The sequence below is a fragment of the Acanthaster planci genome, linkage group LG20 (assembly GCF_054643075.1).
Source record: "Acanthaster planci isolate LZ-2023a linkage group LG20, COTS_SCS, whole genome shotgun sequence".
Taxonomy (NCBI): Eukaryota; Metazoa; Echinodermata; class Asteroidea; order Valvatida; family Acanthasteridae; genus Acanthaster; species Acanthaster planci.
Genome location: NC_141796.1, coordinates 849,262 through 874,549, shown reverse-complemented (window position 1 = coordinate 874,549; position 25,288 = coordinate 849,262). Strand labels below are relative to the sequence as shown.

The window sequence follows — 25,288 nt, the reverse complement described above, 5'->3', positions numbered from 1 at the left end:
TCCACATGGCGTATCCGCAAACCCTCAACCTTAATCCAAAGTAATATTAAAACAACCTTTATTGTTTTTTATTTCTCTGGCAAAGGCAGCAGAAACGTCATTATGCAACGATTTAAAGTATCAGATCTGACGAGGTACTGTTGCGATGAAACCAAAAGATTAAAAGGGCCACAAGGTCATGTGGCTACAAACCATCCGTGCCTCCTTCACATTTCCACAGTGGGTGTCAGGGCTCCATTCTCCATCCACCCTGTCGCCCACATACATAAATTAGTACTTGACATCAAAACAGCGTATGATCAACCTCACTACAGCTGGGATTGTGTTATTTTAGCGCGTGAATGACAAGCTGTGAACAAGTCAACACACACAGAATTCGTACCATATTAAACCTACCTTTTGAAGCACACATTTGGTTTGTTTATCAGATTTCTATGCGTTTTACTCTGAGCAAAGAACATTGCGCGTATACAGTCATTGCTGAGTTGCACACAAAGTGACCAGACCAGTCTGAAACATCCGAAGGCTACTGCAATTGTTTCCAAAATATAGACTTTCTTAATCTTCATTTTTTAAATCATCCAAATACTCATTATTTATTAGTTATTCAAGGTGGGATTTGAATTGGAAATTGATATTGAAACTATTATTGTCGTGTGCCTTACGCCCTTTTGCCTGGCACACGCGGTTATATTGATTTATTACTTTCGGGAGGACTCGCACACCCGTCAGTTTTCTTCATCAATTTCTCCATACCATCTCAGTTATCTTAACTTTTAACAGTAATTTTATTCAACGAATACATATATCAGAAACTGTGTATGCACTGATATTGAACATCTAGATTAATTAACCAAGGTGACATCCAAGCAACTCCAACCGCAGATTTACCCAAGGATTCCACTCAGTCGGCTCAATGCGCACTGCTGTGGCCACCACACTCTCATCAAACAGGTTCTTGACCGGGGTGGAATTGTCGGTGTTACCGATGAACACCTGAAACGAACCAAAGCGAAGTGAACATGTAAGTTTGTCGTATACTGTTAGACAGGCACCGCATACTGAGGAAAGGTCGAGTGAGATTCGTGATTTGTACACGCGAATGTCGATTTTAGTATTGACGACAGTCCCCCCAGAGCCACCATAAATATGCAGGTGTCTCCTATACAACATTAGTACTAAACAGGGACTTCACAAACTGCGTTCGTCTTCCATAAATGTAACCCAATAGTTCTAAGGTATACAGATTGTATGTGTAGAAACGCCACCTGAAAATGAAATGGAGCCAAATGGTATTTCGGGCATCGTAAGAGTGAAATGAAAAAAATCTAACAGTAGGATTTCCATCGAAGTACCTCATTTGATAGTACGGAGTCTCAACATGGCCTACATGTACATGTACCCTCCCCTATCCAATCCTACCGTTGACTCTTCGTGCAGACCCTATTTCTACAAAATGAGCGAAAGGGGTGTCAGCGAGTTCTTGGCGTTAAACCCGAGCAATCAGGCTGCTTTGGGTGGGGCAACAGAAAGGTCAGGTGGGTCAAAACGAAACAGATGGCAAAGGGGCCAAGATATTCTCGAGCCGCTAGCAAAGTTGTATCTCATACTTTGACGTTTCCATCTGCGTCAGTCACGTGCAAACGGTCAGGAGAGTTGTGCGTCTGGCAATACGCCACCTTGTACTTCTTCACAACATTGCCGTACGAACTTCCCTGCGTGATGATGCCAGACACTGCTGTAGTTTCACCAAGGTCCACCTCGATCCAGGAACCGACAGCCCTGTGCACATAGAGTAAAAAAGAGCTAAAAAGAACCACTAAATGACACCGATCCACGAGCAGAATCACAGGTACGTAGCGGGTGCAGAAAATAACACTGATGGCTTCGACTCGACTGGTTAAAAAAAAATTCCTGCAAAGTCGTGGGTCAAAGCCCTAAATGCGTAAATTTTGGCAGCAGTCCAAAGTTTTGAATGCGCGAACGCGCGCCCCACAGTGGAGCTATTACAGAAACCCAAAATTATGCACAAAACTAGCCTTTGATCAAGTCGCTCAAGAGGGCGCCTTGATCAAAGGCTAACATAAAACGGGCCTGCAGATTCTGACGGACCTCTGTTGTTAGTGATTTATCTCTGTTCATTATCGGCGGGTCGACTGATTTTTATAAGATAAATTTTATAATCCACATCCAAACGCAATTCAAGATCACATCCAGCAAGATGAATTTTTCAGGATTAATTTTTGAAACATTAAAAGTCTTTTAATGGGAGACTTTGAGACGCTTGGTGGCAGCAGACATACCGGTCCTTGCTCAAAACAATGGACGGTAATAATACTCTGAACTGTTAATATGTCCGCCTGCTTAGAATTGGACAAAAGTACCAGTATGTTTACTGCCACACTTTGCTACTTCGCCAATTTTCAAGGGACTGCATGAAACGTGAAACTTTAACGCAGACATCAACGGAAAATATATTTTGGAATTTTAAGCGGACGCTGGAGGGCGCAAAATATTAAGTTTGCCGGCTTACTCAATACAGTCTCGCCGTAAACTGACAGCCGTGAAAGCAAATTCTTTTCTATTTCTTAATTTGAAATAATAAGGTACTTCTGGTCTTCACCGGAACCAAGGATGAGGTGATTTTACGTAAATGGCCTAAAAATGAGGATCTTAAAGCTCAACGAAGAGGGAATGGTGTCTTCTGCTGACACCGTTTTGCCAATTTCTTAAAACCAAATTCCGGCCACATGCAATCACTTCCTTTCTATTCCTACCTATTTTCATACTGAAAAGACCTGGGTTGGCGTAGCTTGAGCAGGGAAGAAAAACTTCAGGCGGTGTCAGGCCAAGTGCCATTCAATCGTTTATAAACATCTTCGCCGTGTGTCTCAATGGGATTATTTTCACTAACGGCGCCTGGGCAAGGTAGAGCCTGTGGTTTATCTATGTCAACGACCCAGGAAAAAAAGTGTTGGGTCTCTCTGTTGTTTGTAGACACAGCGCTCATTACCAAAGTGCGTGTGGGCAAGATTTGCACTTGACAACAGCATAGCAACAGGCTATGTCTGATTTCGCTCGCTCTGATTACAAAATATTGAGGCGCCGTCTATATTAATATAATGGATTTCGCCCCCGGCCCCTCGATTTTTTTCCATATCTCTGTAGTGCTTTTTTTCAGGAGTTGATCCCTTAGTTCATTTTAAATAAATCTTTGTAGTCATTTTGAAACCTAGTTTGGTGAAAATCAAACACGCCATCGTTGCACTGAGCCCATTTTTCCCAGATGGGTCAGCCTGAGGTGTGTACTGTTTTCACTGCAGTGTTCAAAGCACACTGGCTGGTAAGCGCATTGCAGCCTTGAACTCATATTACCGTAACACCAAAACCATTATTGTATGTCCAATTGAGTTCCAACTTTCTTTTTCAAGCTGAGGAGTGCTTTACTTACATGCATGCTGAGTTTAATAAAATTCAAGCGTACTACAGCCGAGTTCTTAAGGGGACGAAATCCGCCCCCCGGCTCTGAGATAAACTAAATAAATAATCCGGCTCTTGGAAGATGGAATTGCTTAGACACCTGATGATGTCATGATGACATCAGAGTAATATACACCAAGGTGTTGTTGTATTTTTTTACATATGTTCCTATCTTTAAAGGTTTAGGGGAAAACTACGAAGAGTGTCTTTTCGCAAATTTTTAAAACGAACGGAAGAAGGAATCTGATTTGTTTGATCAGGTTTAAGAGTGGCCGGGTTGTTCCTGGTCACTCCCTCAGCCAGCTCAAACACTGATCCCCTCGGTGTTCGCTTTGAGCACTCCCTCGTCGGTTGCAGAGAAACACTGTGGTCGGGAATGTGGCTTTTGCAAGTACGGACACGCCAGTAACTCGTGTATTTCCGAATCGTTTGTGAACCAGCGAAGTGCCATTCGGAGAGCCTGTTCATGCGTTAATAGGGAAATCGCGCCCTCTCTTGGTCCAGCGCGAGTCTCATACGTACCCTACACGGCTCTACCTCTATTCCCCCACTTTTCAAATCAGGAACCAGCATGCACCCCAATCATTCCAATGCTCGGAGGCATAACTAGGGCTTAATATCCTGGGGGAGCACAGGCATTTGATGGGTCGTTTTCTCCCCGTGCCCCCCCCCCGTAGTTACGCCACATCGTATGCGCCACCCCGTAAGATCTAAAACGAATTCCTGAGATTCCTACAACACAAAAGAAGACACGTGTGACGCATATATCAATGGTGATACGTACTCCACAGGTGACCATGTGCCAGGGCCGTTGAGGCGTGCAGCCCATGGATAGTGGTCTCCGTGGTAACTCGATGCCGTGATTTTTGTGTCCAAAATAGTCCCGTCCTCCATTCCTAACCGCCGAGGAGAACAATGGACTCTTGTGGGTTCTGGCTCAGTGTATCCTTGCCCTGTGGGCAAACGAGAAACCAGCACGCAGTTGCTTGGTTGGGAAAACGTATACCCAAGAAGAAATGAGACCGAGGGGTACCCCCCACTTGTCCAATCCCTATACACATTCCAGATTATTGTTACTTAACACACCCCCCCCAAATGTCAGAAAGGACTTCCCCAGATTCCTGCGAGACAATGACCAACACAAAGCAGGGGGTGTTCTCTCCGTCTCATACCTTGCTGCATATGGGAAACGGAGAATCGGATTTAAACTCTTCGGGAAGAGATTCTTTCCCGGGGATCCGTTGCTTTACGACAGTTGTTTGATGATGTTTGATGTTTATTGGATGTTGTTGTGAACATTACAAGTTTTGCACCTTGCCTTGCTTCTATGTTTGATTAGTTAAGTTTCAATTAACTAGTAATAGCTGTGTTATGAACATTAATTAAGTAGTTGAATTTGTCATTTTGATGTGGTTGGCACACTGTCTGTATTGACTTTGTTTTTGCATGTAATAATGTGTGTGTATTTTTTTCCCCACAATTGCGTGCCATATGATGGTTTTATTTTCCTTTGTTAGATGCTTGTATTTGTTCTTGTTTCTTAGTTGTTTGTCGGCTTTTGTTTCTAAGTTTGTCCAGGTCCACCTGTTGTGTCTGGTTTGCTCTTACGGTGTTGCTGCATGTTAATTGCTGTTTTCCTGTTTCAATTTTGGTGTTTAATCTATATTTTGTACTTATACATTAAACGTGTAATTTCTGAAATTGAGATTGATGTTTTATTATTCCTGTTTAGTTTCTTAATGGTTTAAGTCGATTTTCAATTGTTAATGTTTAATTGCTAATTATCTAATATGGCAGTAACAGGTGCTGAGCGAGAGATGTGTATGCGTTGGGTAGGCGAGGGTAGATCAAAAGCCTTTTGTTGAGGGCAATCGGTCGATCAGCACATTTGCGCTACGTGCTGTTGCTGTATGAAATCTCTTACCTTAATTCGGATAGCATCGTTGATTTTCGGGTATTTCCGGCTGTGTATGTTTTCATTGCGACCGTCACCATTAACAGCCTGCATGCATGTACAACTCAACACAGGGTCCACTAGGGCGTTTGAATTCGTTCTGACCCATTGACATGTTTTGTCATGATCTATTTATATCCGGGGGTGATACTTTACCTAAGATTTCATTGGCAACAACAAAATGAACACTCCCGGCCAATATGGCTCTTTTCAACCGATTATTTAAAACCATGTCCCTTGACATGTCAAAACATTGAAGACGTTTTTACAAAGAGGTACCTACAAGTGAATTTTGCTCACAAGATATAGTCTGCAAAGTAAGAACAAAGGAATACCGATTAAACACGGAAATGTTCATCGGTGTTTCTAACCCAACCCACTGGGTCGTTAAATTTCTTGTCATAAAAAAGACACTTTTCGAGTTATCGGAAGTAAGGATAACTCACCAGCTGGGCTACGTCCCCTCTTTCCCGGGCAACGCTCTCGTATCTCTCGCATGACTTGCTTCATCCAGTGATCCGGGTTATCAGGATCAGGTTTCGGTGGGGGACCGAAGTAACAAGTCCTCGCTGTGCCCTCCACACCACTCAAGAACACTTGGAATCAAAGACAAATAATGGTCATTAATAGCAATGACTACCGTGTGACATTGTAGGGCTCAATTGAGCGACTTTTGAAATACTGTAAACAATTTCCAGTCTTTGGGGGAATTGGGAAATAGTCTGCTTCAGATTTTCTGCAATTTGAAGATGTGACAGACTTCATATATCCCTGTCATATCCACACTTGTTTTTGGTGCCTCATTAAGTTAGTCTTTACGATCAAGCAATGATAAAAATCATTAATTTTACTTGTATTGGGGGATATTTCAGTAAGTTCAATTTACATGTATGAAGAAAAATTAATTGCATAAATAAGAAATGTTTCAATGATTCGGCAACTGACGCAGTGTTACCTTCTGCCAGGCTTGTTTATACAGTGTGATCAGAAAACAACCCTGCCACAAATCCATGGGGAATTCAAACTGCACAGAACATAATTAGCCGCACAGCGCAGTTAAACCACACAAACAATGTTTCTGCTGTCAAAATACATGATTTACAGTCTTCGCACGGCGATAGTATTTGTGATTCAGGCCATAAAGCACTATCCAGACAGTGCAGACTGAATATGAAGTGCTTTTAAAGGATTGAAAAAATTTCACAGATGTCAGTCTAAACATCTGCGCGTGGATTTCACAAAAATTTGTATTTTTGCGTGTTTTCGGAACTTTGCCTTACTATGATCGATACCATCGTAATGACTTTATTATTGGTTCATCTAAACGTGAGCCTTTTGAATTTGACTTCCCGAGTCTTGTCTGCTATCATTCTTCAAACACCAGAAATATTCTGAGTCTTATCATGTTCTTATACTAGAAATTACATTGGCTCGTCCCTTGCTATTCCTAAAGATTAAACATCAATTTGCTTTACTCCTTATATTTAACTGGACTAGTTGAGTCAGGAGTACAAACATTGGTCAAGTCTGAATGTAGCTGGACTTTTTGGGGGATGAAGTTAATTATAAATTCAGGCTCGAAAACGGTATAATTTTATGAAACGTTTCCTAGTCCCAACCCTTCAATTAATAGAAAAGGTAGATATGCAAGACAAAAATCTCCAGTGATTGCTCCAGCTAACCGTTGTCTAAAGATTCAATGCATGAATTAGATTTGGACATTGAAAAAACAGAGGCTTACATGTTAGTGTTGTCGCTATCACAATCAAAGGTGCAGCTCCGTCCATGTTCTCAGATGTGGAGACTGAATTCTGACCCAGAATGTTCTGCTCTTATTTTATCATTGACGCTAAAACCACGGACCAACCTAACCCCGTGTGCGTGTATCCAAACAGGCTGACGTCAGCAGCAGCCAATCAGCACAAATATTGAGCTCGCAACTAGGGAGTGAATATTCATGTCTGATTAATTGGTTGAGGTCTACAACATAAGCGGGGCAATGGCAAGCGCGGCAATTAGATGTGGTCGGTTCTTTTTGGCGGGTTGTAGGTTTGTGCTGTGCTGTTATAATTCAACCACAATGCAAACCGAAAGTCGTTAGGGCAGGATATCGTGGTCTAGCCATTTCGAAATAACTCTGAAGTATCGGTGAAGCGAAATGCTAATTAATTTCAAACGATGCAGTATACTACGCGAATATACACCAAGAAAGCATCCATCGACCAACTCCTTTCTGGAACGTACTCCTTGTAGAAAAGACAGGTTAATGAAGCGTATCGAGGTTTATCCCATTAATCTCTCAATAATTCATTGTATATTCACACATTAGTGCTAACTATTGTTTGCCATGAGATCAGAATCTAGAGATAGACATCATAATGACAACTCTTTATTTTAGAAACGCCACTTCATTCAGAAGGATGGAATTTCTAATTTCGATCACATTATATAAGTACTTTGGTTGTCTGTGTGGCACGAATTTGCATCGAAGATAAAAATGATACAATTTGAAGTTATACCGAAGGCCGAATATATGTACAAATATTATCATGCCTCAGTGGGAGAGCAATATCGTTCTTTTGGCAACGCATACACTCTAAAAACTCGTCTACACATCGCTTCCCCAGCACGATATTCGGCTACATTTATAAATAGATTGAGTGGATTTCTTGTACACAGTGCCGCCTTGAGTCTCGAAAAACCACTCAGGACGACGATGGCGGTAAAAAAAAGTCCATTTGTGGCTTGGCTGTTGAAAAGCAGAACGTGTAACATTCTAAACACAGATATATGGAAGTCATTAAGTCAATGACGGTGATTGGCGGCACCAGTAAAATGTTTTATCCATTGCAATTCACCACTCTGTTCCTTCATTAATGCTCGGACGCTGTCATATCATATGGCCGAAATTTTTTTTTAGTTACGTAATTACAAAAGAGGGGATCATCATAGTAGCCATTCTGATCTGCGCAAGGTTAAGGCATGAGCTCTTATCTTTTTTATTATAACAGTAGATGCAGGAAGAGACACAAAAGAACAGTTATTACTTGCCAGCTTCCCTCCTGGACTTATTGCCGTTTTTTTCTCTGTCAAAATGAATGGTTGGTCTCGCCTCAGCGGTCGCTGCTCAATTGTTTAATAGATTCACTAACATGTAAATTGACATTCCGCCTGCATATACCCTTTGCTGCACCCAAACCACGAACCGAATTTTACCATAATTGTCTGCTCCCAGGAACGGGTAGATCTTGACGACTGCAATGAGGGGATACAATTTCCGATGACATATCGAAGTAGTGGTCCCCTGGAACAAGTTACAAGTCGGTAAATTGACTCCAGCATCCCCCACCCCAGAAATTGTCTTCCAAACGCCCCTGTTCAGTGCAGTCAGGGGCTCGACTGAACCGTTTTGAATTGATATACGCTAATAAAAAAAACACATTTTGTACAGGCAGATCATAACTCACCACGATGAAAGCTCACCCGGAAAAGTTAAAATAGACGTGGTCCTTCTAGGATACCGTAAGTAAGCTAGCTTCGGCCAAGTTCAATTTTGACGGTTTGCCAACCATTTTGCGATTCCCTGTACGCAAAACAAAAATTATTCTCGGTAGAAGCAAACTCGCTTAGTGATTATCATTAATTTGGTAGAAACTCCTGTTTCAAACATTTCCGAAAGTGACAACAATTTTACAAACCCATGTAACTGGTTTTCGGGCACATTTATCTCTTCACAGTTGTCCTTACGTGCATCGCAATATGCATAAGGTTGCTCAGTTGTCATCGGTATTTGTACACTGATCGCCACTTTCGCAGGGCTTTGATCACGCTGTGTGTGCTGTATAAAAAAGAGCATTGCAACAAAAGAAACACACTGGACAAAGTCTGACTTTCCTTTAGCAATATCGTTGTATTTACAACATTTTACTTTTATTTCCAACTTCCAAAAATATCGGTCACTAGTTGACAACCCTCCACTAGTGACATACCTCATCAACTGACCGTTTCTGATTGCTATGGCCGATATATGATTAATAATAATACAGATCTACAGAAAAAAAATCCATTTTTAGCCATTCCAGTTTAATTGCAAACAAGGTATACTTTTTTCATTGGGTGAGGTAGGCGAATGAATGAACATCCAACATCGTCTGACGGAATTTGCAATGTGACATCACTGACCTCGAGCACAATCGTAACCGCTCTTCACAGTCACGTGCACCGTGTTAGACGTTCTACGGATTGATGCTCTCTCCGAATTTTCGATTCGCTGATGTTCCAAAGTCTTGCTGAGTTTCACTCAGCGTTTTTGCTTACGTCTCATCTGAGTCAAATGAACAATTAGGTGCTTACTCTTCCGCTGCTGTTCACTTTAAGCACTGCATTGGAATCATATTGCTGTAAAACTTCAGGGTACACATCGATTGTTAGGAGCTTAGCTATCAATACATCTCACGGGTGATCTATTCCAACTTAAAGTATTGTCCAAACGAATAATTTCCAGCAAAGATATTTAGATGTGTACGCATAAACATGTAGTTTCGACATTAATTTATTTCAACCTTTAGGAAAAGTCAGAAGCTTGTCAGATATCAAACACGATATGCTCTAGTAATCACAGTCATCTCAATTTTGTTTTGTAGAAACAATTTTTCTCCGCAAGTGAAATTCCACATATATCAGAAATGTGTAAGCATGATGCAGCCGCATTAATCAAGGCGACATCCAAGCAGCTCAAATCGCAAATCAGCATAAGTATTCCATTTGGTCGGCTCAATGCGCACTGTCGTGGCCACCACACTCTCATTAAACAGGTTAGTGACCGGGCTTGTGCGGTCGTTGTTACCGATGAACACCTGACACAAAACAAAATAATTATAAAGTAAGGGCTGCAGTATTGTAAGACTGGTGCCCCATATGGGGACGATCATTTCCAGTACAGAACACATGCACATAGGCAAAATGCGATAACAGTACAGTGAAACCGTAGTGCATTGCCTAAGTCTGCAGATATCCTCAAAGTGGAAAGTTTCCTCCAAGTATTTACCACATAAATCAAAGTATTATTTAAGACTTACACACTGTGAAGAAACTCCATCTCAAATGAAATCTACCAATTCAAGAGTCAAATATTTACTTGTTTTGGTTTGGCACTGCATCCTGAGCAAGGATATCAAACTACCGTGCAAGCGAATAGCTGGTGAGCAAACAAGCGTAGCTAGCTTGAAGGGGTATGAAGGTTTGCAGAGTGCAACGGGCCGGGCAGTTCAAGGAAGTAGGACCACAACAGTAAATATTAGATTACAAATACGAATTCGGAGGGCCAAAATACATAATAAATGCAGTCCTTCGTGACTATGACATAGGCAGTAGAGCCCATTTGATCGTTTACGTAACAAAGCCGTGTAAGTGCTTCTCGGGGACCAGCAGCAACGAAACAGGAAACAACGTCTGCGAGATATCCACGAACCTCTCGCAACTATGTCACAAGGTGAATTGTTGGGAAATATACTCTTCTGAGTTTTGTCATAATGTCTGTATGGTTTTTATGATTGTATAATTCCTTTTTAAGCAAAACGTACTGGAAGTGTAATTTCATTGCTCTTTATAAGCCGAATGTATTGAAAGTAACTTATAGTCTCTGTGAACGTCCAGGGGTTGGCAAGCCCTGTTATTAATGTTATGTGAATTACCAAGGGTTTCACGCAGAGGAATACAGCATACGATTGGTTAAACAATTTTGGGCCGATAAATATCTTTTCTTAAAGGGCACTAGGGTGGAGAAAACAATAGATTACCCAGTCATGGGACTTTTCGCGGGTTTTTCCTTCCCGGTTCTGGCGTCGATAAAATTAAGGAGACTCTCTGGTCACTTGCAAGCTAGAGACCTATACGAGGAGAGGGCGAATCTTGCCAGCCACAACTTAAGAGTTAGACTTGCCAGCTAATGAGAGCTTAGTGAATGCTTTAAATAGCACAGAAACGGTTGAGCTACTGAGAGCTCGGCTTGAAATTCTCGAGAGCTTGAAGATTTGCCAGAAACCAGCATCGTCAAGACCTGTAAGTTTTATAATTGGACAATTTTATCGTTCTGGGACATATGGGTTACCGGTATGTCATATGTTTGGAAATACCATTGTAGAAAGTATAGAACCAATCGGAGGATATCATACAAAACTCAGATTTATGTCATTGTAAAATAATTTACCTAATTTCATGAGTGATTTTTGTGTTGATATTAAATGTGGGCGAACACCCATAATTATTCACAATAGGGTTCCTCCGTGAGAGACGGAGTAACGGGAGCTAGTCGGGTAAGGGTTAGCGGCACACTCAAGGAGAGCCAGTATTACCCCGTTGGCCAGAACACCGTGATAGAGGCCCGGAGACGCCACAACCAATACCGAGGCAGGCTGCCTGGCTGAAGCGGACGCCCACGGTATCGTCAGAAAAAACTTGACAAGTTGTATAAAGTTGAGAGATACATGTATAAGGTATTATGGACCTGAAGAAGTGAATCAAGCTTAGAAGGACTTTTAAACGTATTGGAAACAAATCAAAAGAACGAAGTTCGTAAATTATTTGCAACAGTGAAGAAGGATCCTTCGATGTGCAAATAAATGCGCATAACTTACACTTTGGAAGATAAATCTGTTATATCCTGTCCTACCGAGTGGTAGACTACCACTCAAGGTCATATTTCTGGGTGGGAAACCGGGGAATGTGACAAACTGTAAGCATGCCTACCGTGATGTTTCCGTTTCCATCGGTCACGTGCAGACGGTCAGATGAGTGCTGCTTCTGGTATGACACCTGGTACATCATCACCCGCCAATCGTCATTGGGATTTCCCTGTGTGATGACGCCAGACACCACTGTCTTTTCACCAAGATCCACCTCGATCCATGGATTGGCTTCGCTATTGTGACCGAATGAATGGGGGGATAAGGAACAAAGTAATGAAATGACACTCCGCGAACGAACTTGCTATAGCAAGTTGAGAGATTGGCAAAAATCACAATTACTACCGAAACTGTTTTGAGGCAGAATTCTGCAAGGCGTGGTCAAAGGGAGATTAGGGTGTAAAACTCTGTTCCTTGTTCTGACAGGCAAATTATGAGTCCTCCATGATTTTTTTATTAGAATTTGTTCAATATAAAATATCTTGTGGAACTGTTGGCAAGGGGCTTTGACATTTTGAAATAATTATGCATAAGAATACGAAGATATATAAATACATATAATTTGCAAAGTAAATTATGGCGACGCTTGGGGTAAAACGTTTTGCCCTCTGCCTCTTTAATTATCTGATGTCAGTGGGACTGTGAAAGAGAATTCACCATCACACCTCGATTGTAGACTGAAATCTGCACCCAGTTATTAGAGGGTCGCATGTACAGGTGTTTTGAGGCTGCATTTTTGGCTGTGGCTACCGCTTTCTGCCATCAGCTCACATTCACGTAGAATAGTTGCAGCCGCTGACAAAGGCCATCTTGAGAACGGCTTGTTTCGAAATTGAGTCCATGAGGAATTGTGCTTGTTGGGAAAAAGCTATTTTAAAGTTCTTTTCTTTCACAGTAATTGTTGCATCTTTGTTGTTGTTTACAAACCCATTTCTCGTTCACCCAGCACCTTGTGGTGCAGTGTGTATGGGGATGTGGATGGGCCTATTGGATGTCATGCTTTCTTTCATACTCACTTCCCGTGAAGCCATGCGTCACTGCCGTTGAGTCGTGCATTCTTGGCAGTGTCTTTCCCACTGGATGCGGTAATGTTTTCATCGCTGATGGTCCCGTCCTGCATCCCTAACGGCACTGGGGTCGCACATTCAGCTGCCGCGGGCCCAGGCTCTGCGGATCCTTCCTCTGTGTTCAAATAAGGAGACCAGGCACTCCATTTTGTAATTATCACAGCTGAACTAACAGGCGACGCAATTTTCTTAGCAAGGGAGACGGCTTTGGTCAGAATTGAACTTCACTAGTTAAAGAACGGAAAGGAAATAGTGCTGTGCCGAATGTTCGATCGATTGAAGAATATTGAATGTTTTTTTTCGAATTTGAATTTTCGAATGCAAAATTCATAAAAAGGAGGGGAAATCGCTTTCGTTTCAAAAGAGAAAATTGCACTATGGAGGCTTGTTCCGAGCAGATTCAAATGAAAAGTATCAGAAATCTTACAAAGATTTCAACGTTAAATTATTCGGTAAGATTCTTCGTGGTGGCAGTGTGTCATGTTTTCCAACTGTGCAGCATATTGTCCAAAATATGGCCAAATCATATTTATTATTACAAAGGACTCATAAATCACATTCTCCCGCTAGCTTTCTGAATAAAAGGGACGGAAACCTTCTCAGGCAAGCCTGTGTGTGTCATTTTGGTTACTCGCAATTTTTTTTCACATGGTCAGATTCCAAAGGGGCCGGGCTTGGCCTTAATTCATTGAAGGTCAGTAAACTGTCTGCTAGACGCCAGCCAGAATGCTCCAGACACGCTGAAAATGATAAGAAGCAGTGACTAAGAAACAGTGATTCTGTTGCAGTGCAGTTTTAAAATAAACTTCTCCTACAACTCAAAAACAAGCAGTTTGTCAAAAATGACCTGCCTGGCAATTTAATTACATGTACGTGAAATAATAAATTTATTGGTGAATAAAAAACAATCTGGATCCTGATACAACACGGTAAACCCACTTGAAGTCTTCTTATAGCAAGTTCCAGCGTCCCCTGGGTTTTCGGAGGTATCAGCGGCGCCTTCAAGCAGGCAAAGTCTGGTCGTCGGCTCGTAGCAGAATTGTATACAATCGGCTGCTGCCGCGCAATCGGCGGCACACCGCATCTTGGATGCACGCACTGACGATGCGATAACTCTGTGCTGGGGAGAGCTGATATCAAGCTTGTCGAAGGTATGAGATATTATCTGCGGGACCTGCCCAGTCAATACTGAACTTGTCTGAAAAATGCCACTCCCAATGAACACACCGGCAATGGAGAACAGAAAAGTGTATGGTACTCCCATTGTTGGATTACGACAATGCGAAAATATCGCCAGTGATGCAGTAACTACAACAAAACAGTTATAGGTTTAACTGCGAAAAGACTTCCCAAAGCGTACCATATACACGTACGTGAACATCTGATTCCAACTAAGCATAGCTTCTAATGCTACTCCATCCGTTCGATGTGCCTGTGGGCGTCAAGGCGCAATCGTGAATCTGTCCACTAACATGAGCACACTTGCGCAGATGCATCACGTGACTGGAGCTACTGGTAGCGTATCATATGAAACGGCGTCGAAATGTTTCTAAGCATGACATCCTGTATCATCGCACAATATTTTAAAAGGTTCAGGTCACGTGGTGTATCAGCCTTTCAGTGCTAAAAAAAATCACCCTGTGATTTTCTACATGGCCTTTTTTCAATGAAGCGTTCTGTTCTTTAAAAAAAAATGAGCCGAATGAGAACTGCAGGTAGCCTGTATGGAGACAACCATCTCTAGAACACATGCAATGTAGGAAGGTCAAGCTACTGCTGTACAGCTGAGAGTCACACACTGCCTAAAGTGAGCGGCCATTATCTTGACTCTTTGCCGATGCATGCAGTGGCTTCATTAATAACTGAAAAACATACAAATGAAGATAATCATTTACTGCCTGCTCTCTGGCTCGCCTTCCTGCCAAAAAGGCAGTTGGTTTTTTATGAAAAGAAACGAGTTTGGGCCCAACAATCCCTTATCAATAAATTGTAGCTCACACGAGCAAGGCCTGAAAGAATAATGCTATCTATTGTTGCGTCCTAGATGATAATAGCATGAATTTTCGTCATTTATAATGCAGTAGCTGCGGATACGGGCACAAAAAACATTGTTTTTGCCCGCTTTTTGGGGTAATTGGGTTTTCAGCATAAATGATTGATCCCCTCATTGTTCGCTGTTTTATTCACTGAAAGCGGAATACATGTAGTAGCTTTCAGCGTACACCAAACAGTGTCCCTGAATTTACCAGGATTCTCTAATAGAAGTGGGTAAGCCTTCACTACAGGGGGACCCAGATCCACGTCTTTTTCGGGGGGGGGGCATTAAGGAGGTTCCCTGGTGCACTTTTCCTTTAACTGATCGCACCAGTCACAATCAAGCAGCTGTTCAAAGACAATTGCAGAAAACAAAATGGCTCTGTCCATCATAACATCGTCCATTGAGGGCATATAATGCCTTCACTCTTAAATGTAATAGAATCCTCATAGCTCCCCCCCGTTACACCCCTTCCTTGGCTCTCACTGCCGCCATAACGTGACAATTTCGGAGGCCAATTTGAAGTGTATTGGTTTCCTCGGAAAAGGTTTCCGGCAGAAGGTCCTTTGCCCTCTGCAAAGATGTGTCTAGATCTGGAGACCACCTAAAATTATATACCCAGCAAGATATGGGACGAAGAGGTACCCCCCACATGTAAAATCCCTGTACCCCCCCCCCCCCCAAGTCTGTAAAAAATTCCTGAGATTCCGATCAAACCATGACCAACACAAAGGCGGGGGGCTCTCCCCGCCCCATATCTCGCTTCATCTGTAAAATTACACCAAGTTCATTAACATAATATATCTAAATGATGTCATGGTTCTGACGTCATAGATTTTTCGAGGCCTATGTACACAAGCACAAACGCTTTGCTTTTGTCGTGGAGACCTTCGGACCACGCCGTCATGCTTACTGACTTTGAACAGTACTTCTGACAAGATGTTTGGGCTTAAATATAGGTGGCTCCTGGTCTTATGCTGTTTTCGGCCGGGAATAAGACACATTTCCGTCTTAAGTGGTTAAGGTGAGAATATTAGGCAATAATTGTCACGTTTAATTAATGGAGTATCGACACACGACTTTGTCAAAAATGAAAGCCTGTATACGCACGTAACATTACGTATAAAAAGACTGACACAATAGCGTTAATTGTCCTATGGGTAAAATGTACACATTCTTTTAATTTCAATACGGGCGATTCACTATGGGTGCGTTCGATTAGCTTACACGTGTAAGTCAAACTTGCAGGAGAGCGTTCGTTAAGCCATCACGTGATCCTCGTGCCTGCCCTGGTGTCAGCCACTACTACCCCGGCTGGCGAGCGCTAGCGGGTCTCTGGAGTCTGCCCGAGTGTAATGGCGTCAAGGATGGACTGTTCGTGCATGGACGTGCATGATGCAACGTGGCGGGAACTTGACCTTTTTCCCAGAACGCCTTGGCGAGTTCACTGCAGCGTTCAATTAGCCTCATTTCGAGGCTTCCCTTGTGTGTAACACTGGTGTATTCAGGGAAGCTAATCGAACGCACCCAATAGTGCACCTCCAAGAGTTCGCAAGCGCGTTTGCCGGGATCGACAGATTTCGCGCATTTTGATTGGCCAACGCGGGGCGTTGCAAACTCTTGGAAGCGCACTATTGTGAATCGCCAGTATTGTGCGTGGGTTCTTTTTTCTCGATTTCACCGTTTTCCTTTTGTCAGTTCCCTGACAACTTTGCCGGAATGAGGAATAAACCAGAATAGAATAAGACCAATCAAGTGAAACCAGGGTCAAGACTCGTTCATGCTTCCCTCCATATCCTCCCCCCCACGGGGGAACGAATCACCCCCGAGTGATAACAACAAGGATGGACCGCTACAAATGCATCAGGATTATTCATAGACTTCGTTCACGGACTTAATGGCGGTACCTGTCAAATAATTCAATCCCCCGTATTTTTCATTTGGTTCCTGGCTGATGCGAAAATGAGCAGTTATCAATAATGCAGAAACTGCTGGAACCAACACAAAAGATCACAGCTATTGAATTCCGACTTCCTGTCTGGACTTGTTCTGTAATTGCTTTTTCGACAACATTAACCTGTTTTAAATTAGCCAAAGCCCAGTCCCATCATTTCGTCCACCTTTTTTCTTTTACTTTACACCAAAGAGTGGAAACTTCATCTCTGTCAGGATTTGGCCTTAATAGGATGGTCTAATATTTTTTTAACGCAAAACCAGATGTGTAAAAGTCAATTTTCTTCTGGCAAAAACTTCGGTTTTACTTTGTCGGATTTCTGGGCGCCCCAAAAGTTCATTAGCTCCGCTTGTACAGCTTGCAATCGTTTTCAGGTTTTGCAAAATACAAACACCCTAACAACAATATCTAAAAACAAAATCAATAACCTCTTGCAATCCTAAATTTGATGATGAATCAAGAGTTGGCCAAATAATATTTGGTGCAAAATGAGTAAAACGTTTTTTCCATCAGAAACCAGACTCTCCAATTGAAAAGACTAAATATGGTTGATTTTATTCCGTAGTTTTTCATCCTTGTGATATTGCAGCTTTTCCAAGTCACCAGTGGGACTTCGTGACTGCTGACCACTGATTGGTGTAGATCCACTGGAATATAAATATTCATGAAATGTTGTAGTCAGTAAGTGGTCCACTCAGGGCCTGAGGTGAATCATTTTCAATTGGCAGCGATGCCAATAAAAACACCTTTTAGTGCAGGCCAGATTATTCTCGGTGGAAGTGACATCGCTCAATGGTTTTGTGTAAGTGGGATTATCTCTTGATAATTTTTATTTATTTGCCCCTGCGGTGTACCAAAACATGTCATGAAATGCCGTGAGCGCCGACACTCTGCTCTTGAATTAACTCAGACGACATCCGAGCAATTCTACTCGCAGACGAAGTCCACCGCTCCACGCAGTCGGTTCAATGCGCACTGTCGTGGCCACTACGCTCTCATCAAACTGGTTGGTGACTAAGGTGTTGCCGTCAGTATTGCCGTAGAACACCTGAAATAAAAAGACAAATCAGAGTGAACATTCATTTTAATTACAATAATAATTACAACATTTGTAATGTGCTTTCCACAACGTTTATGAGCGCCATTATTCTTCCTGTACATTGGGCTCATACATCATCTGAGCATTCCTGAAACCATCTCAGCTCCCTGGGGGGTATACTAGCCCAGTGCTACAATTTTGGCGCAAACGGCTAAACATAACCGTGCCTGCCCTCACAGGTACCCATTTACTTCTAGGTGGAGAGAGTCACGTGGATGTAAAGTGACTTGCCCAGGATCACAACATGCTGCCACCAGCTGGATTCGAACCCCTGACCCCATCATCAGAGGCTACAAACCCTAACCACTAGGCCACATGCCTCCAAAGTGCATATACGTGCATATACGTGCATAAAATTTCCTAAAACCACCCACTGATCAAACCGTTCATGAACCTTCGCTTCCGACAAGACTTCAGACGGCGTTGAGCTCACCTGGAGCTATAAGGCCAGTATTTAAATGTTTCATCATTATGTTTGTAATTTAAAGAACTCAGTGGACCAGATTTGGGTCAAAGTTAACTCGCAAAAGTCTTATTATTTCCTTACAAAATAGCGTTTATGGTATCAAACGTATACATCTTACAAACGAACCAAAAGGCTGCGGGAGCTAGAAACAAGAAAAGAAATATAAAAGGGCTTAACCAAATAAGAATCTAAGACTACAAGGATCAACATTGCTGTTTTTTACCTTTATGGTTCCGTCTCCATTTGTCACATATACCCGGGCAGATGAGTGCTCGCTCTGATACGCAACCTTGTACTTAGTCACGTGACCACCGCCGGCGCCTCCTTGTGTAATGAGGCCAGAGATAACTGTACTCTCACGGAGGTCAACCTCGATCCAGGGATTGTCGTCGCCACTATAGTAAATAGGCATTGGGGGTGAATAGGGATTGGGAACAACAAAAAGAACATTTTTATATAATGAACAATGAAATCGTTTTCTGTCGGTGGGTTTTGGTGTCATGGGTGCTGTCATCATCACAATTCTGTTGACCAAACTCTGGCCCTCAGTAGACGCAAGACACTATGACGTCACGCTTAAATCACGTGTATATTCCCAGGAATATAATATCAAATCAGTGCTCTGAAATATGTGATTTCCGAGCTTAACTGAATCTGCTTGCCCTGAAGAAGGTATTCAGTTACCGAAAGCTCGGCAATCACATATTTCAGAGCACTGATTTGATATTATAAATTCTTGTCGATATTCAGATCACGGTGCTACGCAGCCCTTCCATATTTCTCTGATCTACGTGTATATTCCCTACGGATTGGTCGATGGATTGTGCGTCACCTCACCACCACATAGGAAAACGCACATTGTTATCAAAGCATGACGTCAGTATGTTATGGATTTCAAGGTGCACCGGATCCGACTACCCACCGCTAAGCGAGGCCTGTGCAGCAAAATAGCCACGCTCTAACTGTGGTGCTAATATATTATCGTATGATGCAATGCAGTAGGCAAACTTATAAGTGAGGCTTGTTTGAGCATTCTGTTTACACATTTTCGTGACGCTGACTAGCCTCACTTGTAAGTTTGCTTTGTATTGCATCATACGAAAATATATTAGCATCACAGTTCTTGCAGGATATTTTGCTGCACAGGCCTCGCTTTTAAGTAGCGGTGGGTAGTTGGATCGGGTGCCAAGGTAGCCTACGTACTGATGACGTCAATCTTTGTTTACATGTGCATGTTCCCATGGAGCCAGTGAGGGCCCACAGTCCACCAAGCACCATCATTAGCAGACACGTACACAAAGTATGGCGTCATCAGGACAGATATAGGTCTATTCGCCCAGAGCATGACCAAGAGAGGGAGCAGGGTGTGTGGGCGCGAGAGGGGCCTGCTGAGTGAGTTGTCTCCATTTTGATGCCTACCTATCGGGTTTCCATCGGCTCTCGCCGTTGAGGCGTGCCACCCAGGCAGAGCAGCAACCCGAGGAGTGACTACTCGACGCCGAGATCTGGTGATCAGAGATGGTCCCGTCCTCCATTCCCAACGACCCCGGGGTCGCACACTTGACTGTCGTGGGTCCTGGCTCCGTATGTCCTTTGTCTACAGGCAAACAGGGAAAAGCGAAAGACAAGCTTTGCCATACATTCAAACGTGAATCTAAATTTAAACGCAGTGCGAATCCTAAGGCAGTGCAGCCACTTTGTTTATGGTGCTTTGTGGGATCCAGGAAGAGAAGGAGGTAGGTTCTCGTGGGTACGTGAGCGGTACCGGACAAGAATTTCACATTATAATTTCTTGGGATTTTACTCCAAATGGGGAAGTATTTGAAGTATACGTATTCATCGCGTATTGAAGTATTTGATGTAATAAAATATGGGCATGGATGAAAGGTTCAACTTGTGGCCATCTTGAAGGGGAAGACCTGGCATCCTACTGAGGTCAGAAATATTAATGACGTGAGGTGATTAAATGATTAGAAATTTAAATGCAAAATGCTGTATCCAGTTCGTAAGTGTGACGTCACAGTTTTAAACCACGCCCACTGCACATAGAGTTACATGGAACCATGGGGCCGTAAGTTAACGCGTAATTTCCTTGTTCATCTAATGGGAGCGTATAATTCGTGGTGCGTGAGCATGTATGACAAAGTCACTTACGAACCGGATCGTGAAGTAATATCCACCCCCTTAATAGGAAATGTGTCTCCGCCCCGAAAGAGAAAATCTTATTCATAATTTTGTTTCGAAATACAATCATAACATTTTAAATGCTTCATTACAGAACTAAGTGATAAAAGTTTAGATTTGTAAACACGGCACATCTCAAGAACACAAAACGTTTCTTAGTCTCCGCACTCAGTGTATCCGCTCAGAGCAGGAGCAAAAGAGGGCGTACTTTGAAATGAAATTGACAGTCGCATTCACCGCATGGGCGCGCAAGTTTGTGCGCCTTTGACGCGGAGCATGCTGAGTACGTGCGACGAATGTGGTCTTCGGGTGCACACCAAACGCGTCTGCAAACACGGTTGGAAAACTTAGCACCGTCTGTCTTTCTTTCGCCGGTGAGGGTGCACTTCAGCTCAGGGCGGGTAAACTGGCACAAAAATTGTGGGTTTAGCATTGAACCCAATACATTCTAAATACAACGCGAGCTTTATGTGTGTGTTTATCAGATGCCTCTCTCACAATGGGGTGTTTTCAGAATTTGCTCGCGCCTTAAGTCAAGACCACACGCTAACGAAGGCGTCATCTTGGATTTATCATCATCCAAAATTGTGTCACTTGACACGTCAAGGAGACATTTGTACAAAGAATAGGCTTTAAAGTTGGAAAATTCACTGAAATATACAAATTAGGTCCCTGTCGTATTCTTCTGCTTGTTCAACCTCATGAGTTGTTACATTTTTTATCATAGAAAAAGACTCTCGCATTCATGCAAAAATTGAATTTTATCGGACGCTCGAGTAACTTACCAGCCGTGCTGCATCCCTTCTTTCCTGGGCAACGCTCTCGTATCTCTCGCATGACTTGCTTCATCCAGTGATCCGGGTTATCAGGATCAGGTTTCGGTGCAGGGGGACCGAAGTAACATGTCCTCGCTCTGCTCTCCACACCACTCAATAACACTTGGAATCAAAGACAAATAATGATGATCTTGAATAACAATGACCACCGTGCGAAAAACGTGACTCAACTGAGAACTCTTAAGTGAAGTGTTAATGTAACACTTAATGTGTTACATTAATGTGTTACATTAATGATGTTGCTGAAAAGAAGTCACTTTAATACGGCGAAAACGGCAAATGAATCGTTTCTTAATTCAAATGCTTCTGCAAAACTAAAAGCTGGCCAACCTATATAAACCCCATAAGGTGATTACTTTAACCAACTGTCGGCCTAAGATTCTCCGCAAAATGTAATGAGACGTCATCACTTGGACATGGAAGGAAAGTGGCTTACCTGTCAGTGTGATCACAATCATAGGTGCAGCTCTGTCCATTTTCTCAGATGCGGAGACTGAATTTCGAGCGTGGATCAGTTAAGCCTGCTCGTATTTGTCACCGACACTCAAACCAATAAACCTCCTCTGCGTAGGCAGCTCAACGGGCTGACGTCATTAACAGCCAATCAGCACAGAGATTGAGCTCGAAAAATGGGGCGCGAATCTTCGCGTCTGATTGGGTAAGTGCTAATTAATCATAGAGTAACTTTGCGAATATACACCATCGAAAGCATCCATTAAACCGACTCCTCATTGTCAAGTCTCCTTCTATAAATTTTAATTGGTTTTCCAGTGAAGCGAAGCGAGTTTTATCCCGTTTTTCTCTTAATAATAAATTGTATAATTTTCGAATGGAGGCCAAGTATATATTATGCCCACAAGAGATACGCCTTTTTGTTTCTTTTTTCCGAATATCTCACCATTATATTAAAAAAGAAGGATGGTATGACCTCAACAAATCGGTCAAAGTTTCACCTGAAAATTCGATTGAACTTTTGGCATAATGCATCACCAGTCTCGGTATTTTTTTTTTCATGCTTACATCAACTGAACTCCGATCAGCTCGATATCTCACCTAAGTATGAAGCGAATCGGTACGGAACAGAAAACACTGGATAGCCAATCACGTGAAATACGCCTCATTCACTATAGATATACACACGACGATTTTTCTACATGTACACATATATATCAAGTGAAAGGGGTTGTAGTGAGCCCATAGGGGGACTTACATTTCTCCTTTTTCGTTGCCTTTTTTATTATTTTTTTTTGTTCCCTCAAATATATTTCGTTGTCTCGGCATAATATTTCGTTCACTCGAATTAATATGGTACGTTATAATAATCATAAGTCCTTGTTAAATGACAAAACTTTGCGTGGTGTGGAGCGCTGTTTACCACTGTTCTACAGAGCTGTTTATAGAGAGAGTTGCGACATGAGTGTCTCTATTGTTGGAACCAAAATGGTGGATCAAGCGTCAGATTATGGACAATCAGCATCCAATAGCTGCGTGTTGTATAGTACTGGACACAATAATGAACAGCTGTTTTGGTTCCAAAGTCGGCCAATTTCATAGAGCTGCTTAAGCACAAACTTCGCTTAAGCGCAAAAAACCTTGCTTAAAAAACAACGGTTACTAGCTCAAAATCAACGTGATTGTCATGCTAGCCAAACGACAGGTGAATACCATTCCTAAACAAGATACATCACATGGAGTTTTGGCTGGTAACCTGATTTATCAACCTAGGATTTTTGACGCTTAAGCAAATTATGTGCTTAAAGCTCCATAAAATTGGCCCTGCTGATGTTGGGGCTTCTCTCTCTCTGATTATGCGCAGCCCCAAGCTACGCTCCTTTGGCAGTAAGTGCGCATCGCTGGTTCACAAACGTTACGACCAGGAAACGCAAGCTTTGCAGTCGCATCGCTAACCGACAAAATGGATACTCTCGACCTTATTTGGCCACTTACTGGAAAAACCAATCAGACATGACAATAGATGGTGATAAGGGACACAGCGACTGCACCGTCATCGATGTTATAACTTTACAGATCTGAGATTAATCCCTTAGAAACTTACCTGATACCTCCCGGATGATCCCAACTGAAGTATTTTCCACACGAAATAATTTCCTACGGCGACTGATACGTATTTCGACGAATACGCATTTTAATTGCAATGTTTTTAACGTGGTCTTCATTTGAAGAGACAGTGGGCCGTGGATCCCAAATTGGCCACTCGACAAACCTGATAGTTGTTAATTGTAAAATTTCCCTAACTGCGTACAGTTACGTCGATAGATTTTGAGAACTTGAATCTGGCATATTCCCCACGGCTAACGTATCACATAAACCCATTTGGACTTGTGAGGAAATGAAGACGGTACATGTCTGTACTTGACTTAAATGCAAGCAGTTTGTACCGTTCATGTAAATGAGAACAAATAGTCGCGTACCCAGCCGAACTGTTGACCACGGCTTGGGCCAGGAGCCTAAAGCTTTTGTGTACATGTAGATGTACATAGCTAGCCATACGCAGCAAGGCATGAGACGGAGAGAACCCCCCTGCTTTGTATTGGTCATTGTCTCGCAGGAATCTGGGGAATTCCTTTCAGACATCGGGGGGGGTGTTAAGTAACAATAGTCTGGAATGTGTATAGGGATTGGACATGTTGGGGGGGTACCCCTCGGTCTCATTTCTTGCTGGGTATATAGCTAGCCCACGCTGGAAATTGGATAGAATTCATCTTGCGGCTCAAGGTATTAGTAGCACCTTTTGTTCTCTGGTACAATATGGACAATGGTGGAGAGAGGGGTGTGGTTTAAGTCGGACTGAGAAACGACTCCCCACTTTTTCGTCGTTTCGCCTGAATAGATTTGAAGCGAATTACATGTACATGGGTCGAGAACTTTCACGCTTTTTACAATCGACTTGGAGACAGCTACCTGGCCAATATATATGCAATCAAAACTAACAAATAAAAATCGATAATCCAGACAGAAAAATGGCACTTTTCCGCTACAATCAATTATCATTTTGTTCAAGCGTAATACGTCAAAGGTCAAGGGGACATCAACTTCTTGCTTGGGCCCACAGATGCTCAACCCACTGCAACCAGCCTCAGTTTACCTACCTTTTGGCCTGGGAGTGAAATCTTGTTTTACACGAGACGCTGAGGAAACACGACTTGAATAAAGACTACGCCTATAATCGTCACGGTGGCGCTAAAATTGTTTAAGTCCGACATTTCAACAGTGGAAGCTTAAAAGAGAGGCTTGGAAACTAGTCTCTCAAGACTGGCAACAAGCCCATTTTTTAACTGTAAAGTACATGGTGCACCCCCAGACAGTCGCGTAATAAAAAGCATGCTTCCCGGGATTAATGGTAACATAAAGAAACTGGTTAATATCGAAGAGCGCCCTCATCTTGCAACTGCCGCCAAAAAAATATACTACTCAAATAAGTCAGGTCAAAAGGCAGCTCAGAAAGCGCGCCAAGGTGTTCAAAAAGCACCTCCAAGGAAAATATGTTTTCTCCGATTTTATCTGAACAA

General features: G+C 42.6%; 3 protein-coding genes across 5 annotated transcripts; all 3 read right to left on the bottom strand.

The window, feature by feature from the left end:
- Nucleotides 1-29: 29 nt before the first annotated feature.
- On the bottom strand, nucleotides 30-7,298 carry LOC110975570 (lactadherin-like). Its single transcript, XM_087130885.1, has 5 exons — nucleotides 7,176-7,298; nucleotides 5,881-6,030; nucleotides 4,265-4,433; nucleotides 1,611-1,782; nucleotides 30-996 (listed from the first exon to the last, which is right to left on the bottom strand). The coding sequence occupies exons 1-5, from the start codon at nucleotides 7,219-7,221 to the stop codon at nucleotides 850-852; spliced, it is 684 nt and encodes a 227-aa protein (XP_086987011.1). The 5' UTR covers nucleotides 7,222-7,298; the 3' UTR covers nucleotides 30-849.
- A 2,026-nt stretch (nucleotides 7,299-9,324) lies between these two features.
- On the bottom strand, nucleotides 9,325-15,855 carry LOC147795811 (retinoschisin-like). Its single transcript, XM_087130850.1, has 4 exons — nucleotides 14,124-15,855; nucleotides 13,134-13,299; nucleotides 12,182-12,353; nucleotides 9,325-10,290 (listed from the first exon to the last, which is right to left on the bottom strand). The coding sequence occupies exons 1-4, from the start codon at nucleotides 14,446-14,448 to the stop codon at nucleotides 10,144-10,146; spliced, it is 810 nt and encodes a 269-aa protein (XP_086986976.1). The 5' UTR covers nucleotides 14,449-15,855; the 3' UTR covers nucleotides 9,325-10,143.
- A 60-nt stretch (nucleotides 15,856-15,915) lies between these two features.
- On the bottom strand, nucleotides 15,916-25,284 carry LOC147795810 (lactadherin-like). 3 transcript variants are annotated; one of them, XM_087130459.1, is made up of 5 exons: nucleotides 22,195-25,284; nucleotides 21,708-21,860; nucleotides 20,158-20,335; nucleotides 18,962-19,133; nucleotides 15,916-18,221 (listed from the first exon to the last, which is right to left on the bottom strand). In XM_087130459.1, the coding sequence occupies exons 1-5, from the start codon at nucleotides 22,232-22,234 to the stop codon at nucleotides 18,075-18,077; spliced, it is 690 nt and encodes a 229-aa protein (XP_086986585.1). In that variant the 5' UTR covers nucleotides 22,235-25,284; the 3' UTR covers nucleotides 15,916-18,074. The 3 variants fall into 3 exon arrangements, with proteins under 3 accessions (XP_086986585.1, XP_086986584.1, XP_086986586.1); XM_087130458.1 differs by having other exon boundaries at nucleotides 23,815-25,284; XM_087130460.1 differs by having other exon boundaries at nucleotides 24,869-25,284.
- Between the last annotated feature and the right edge of the window lie 4 nt (nucleotides 25,285-25,288).

Excerpts from the sequence above, each read along its gene's own strand:
- LOC110975570 (XM_087130885.1), bottom strand. The coding sequence starts at position 7,221 with ATGGACGGAGCTGCACCTTTGATTGTGATAGCGACAACACTAACAT. Across the intron at positions 4,434-5,880 it reads GAGGGGACGTAGCCCAGCTG|GGCAAGGATACACTGAGCCA; the intron begins GTGAGTTATCCT and ends GTTTGCCCACAG. Across the intron at positions 997-1,610 it reads ACGCAGATGGAAACGTCAAA|GTGTTCATCGGTAACACCGA; the intron begins GTATGAGATACA and ends GGTTCGTTTCAG.
- LOC147795811 (XM_087130850.1), bottom strand. The coding sequence starts at position 14,448 with ATGGGAGTACCATACACTTTTCTGTTCTCCATTGCCGGTGTGTTCATT. Across the intron at positions 12,354-13,133 it reads GACGCATGGCTTCACGGGAA|CGAAGCCAATCCATGGATCG; the intron begins GTGAGTATGAAA and ends CGGTCACAATAG. Across the intron at positions 10,291-12,181 it reads ATGGAAACGGAAACATCACG|GTGTTCATCGGTAACAACGA; the intron begins GTAGGCATGCTT and ends GTTTTGTGTCAG.
- LOC147795810 (XM_087130458.1), bottom strand. The coding sequence starts at position 23,935 with ATGAAGACCACGTTAAAAACATTGCAATTAAAATGCGTATTCGTCGAA. Across the intron at positions 20,336-21,707 it reads GAAGGGATGCAGCACGGCTG|ACAAAGGACATACGGAGCCA; the intron begins GTAAGTTACTCG and ends GTTTGCCTGTAG. Across the intron at positions 18,222-18,961 it reads ATGGAGACGGAACCATAAAG|GTGTTCTACGGCAATACTGA; the intron begins GTAAAAAACAGC and ends TTTTTATTTCAG.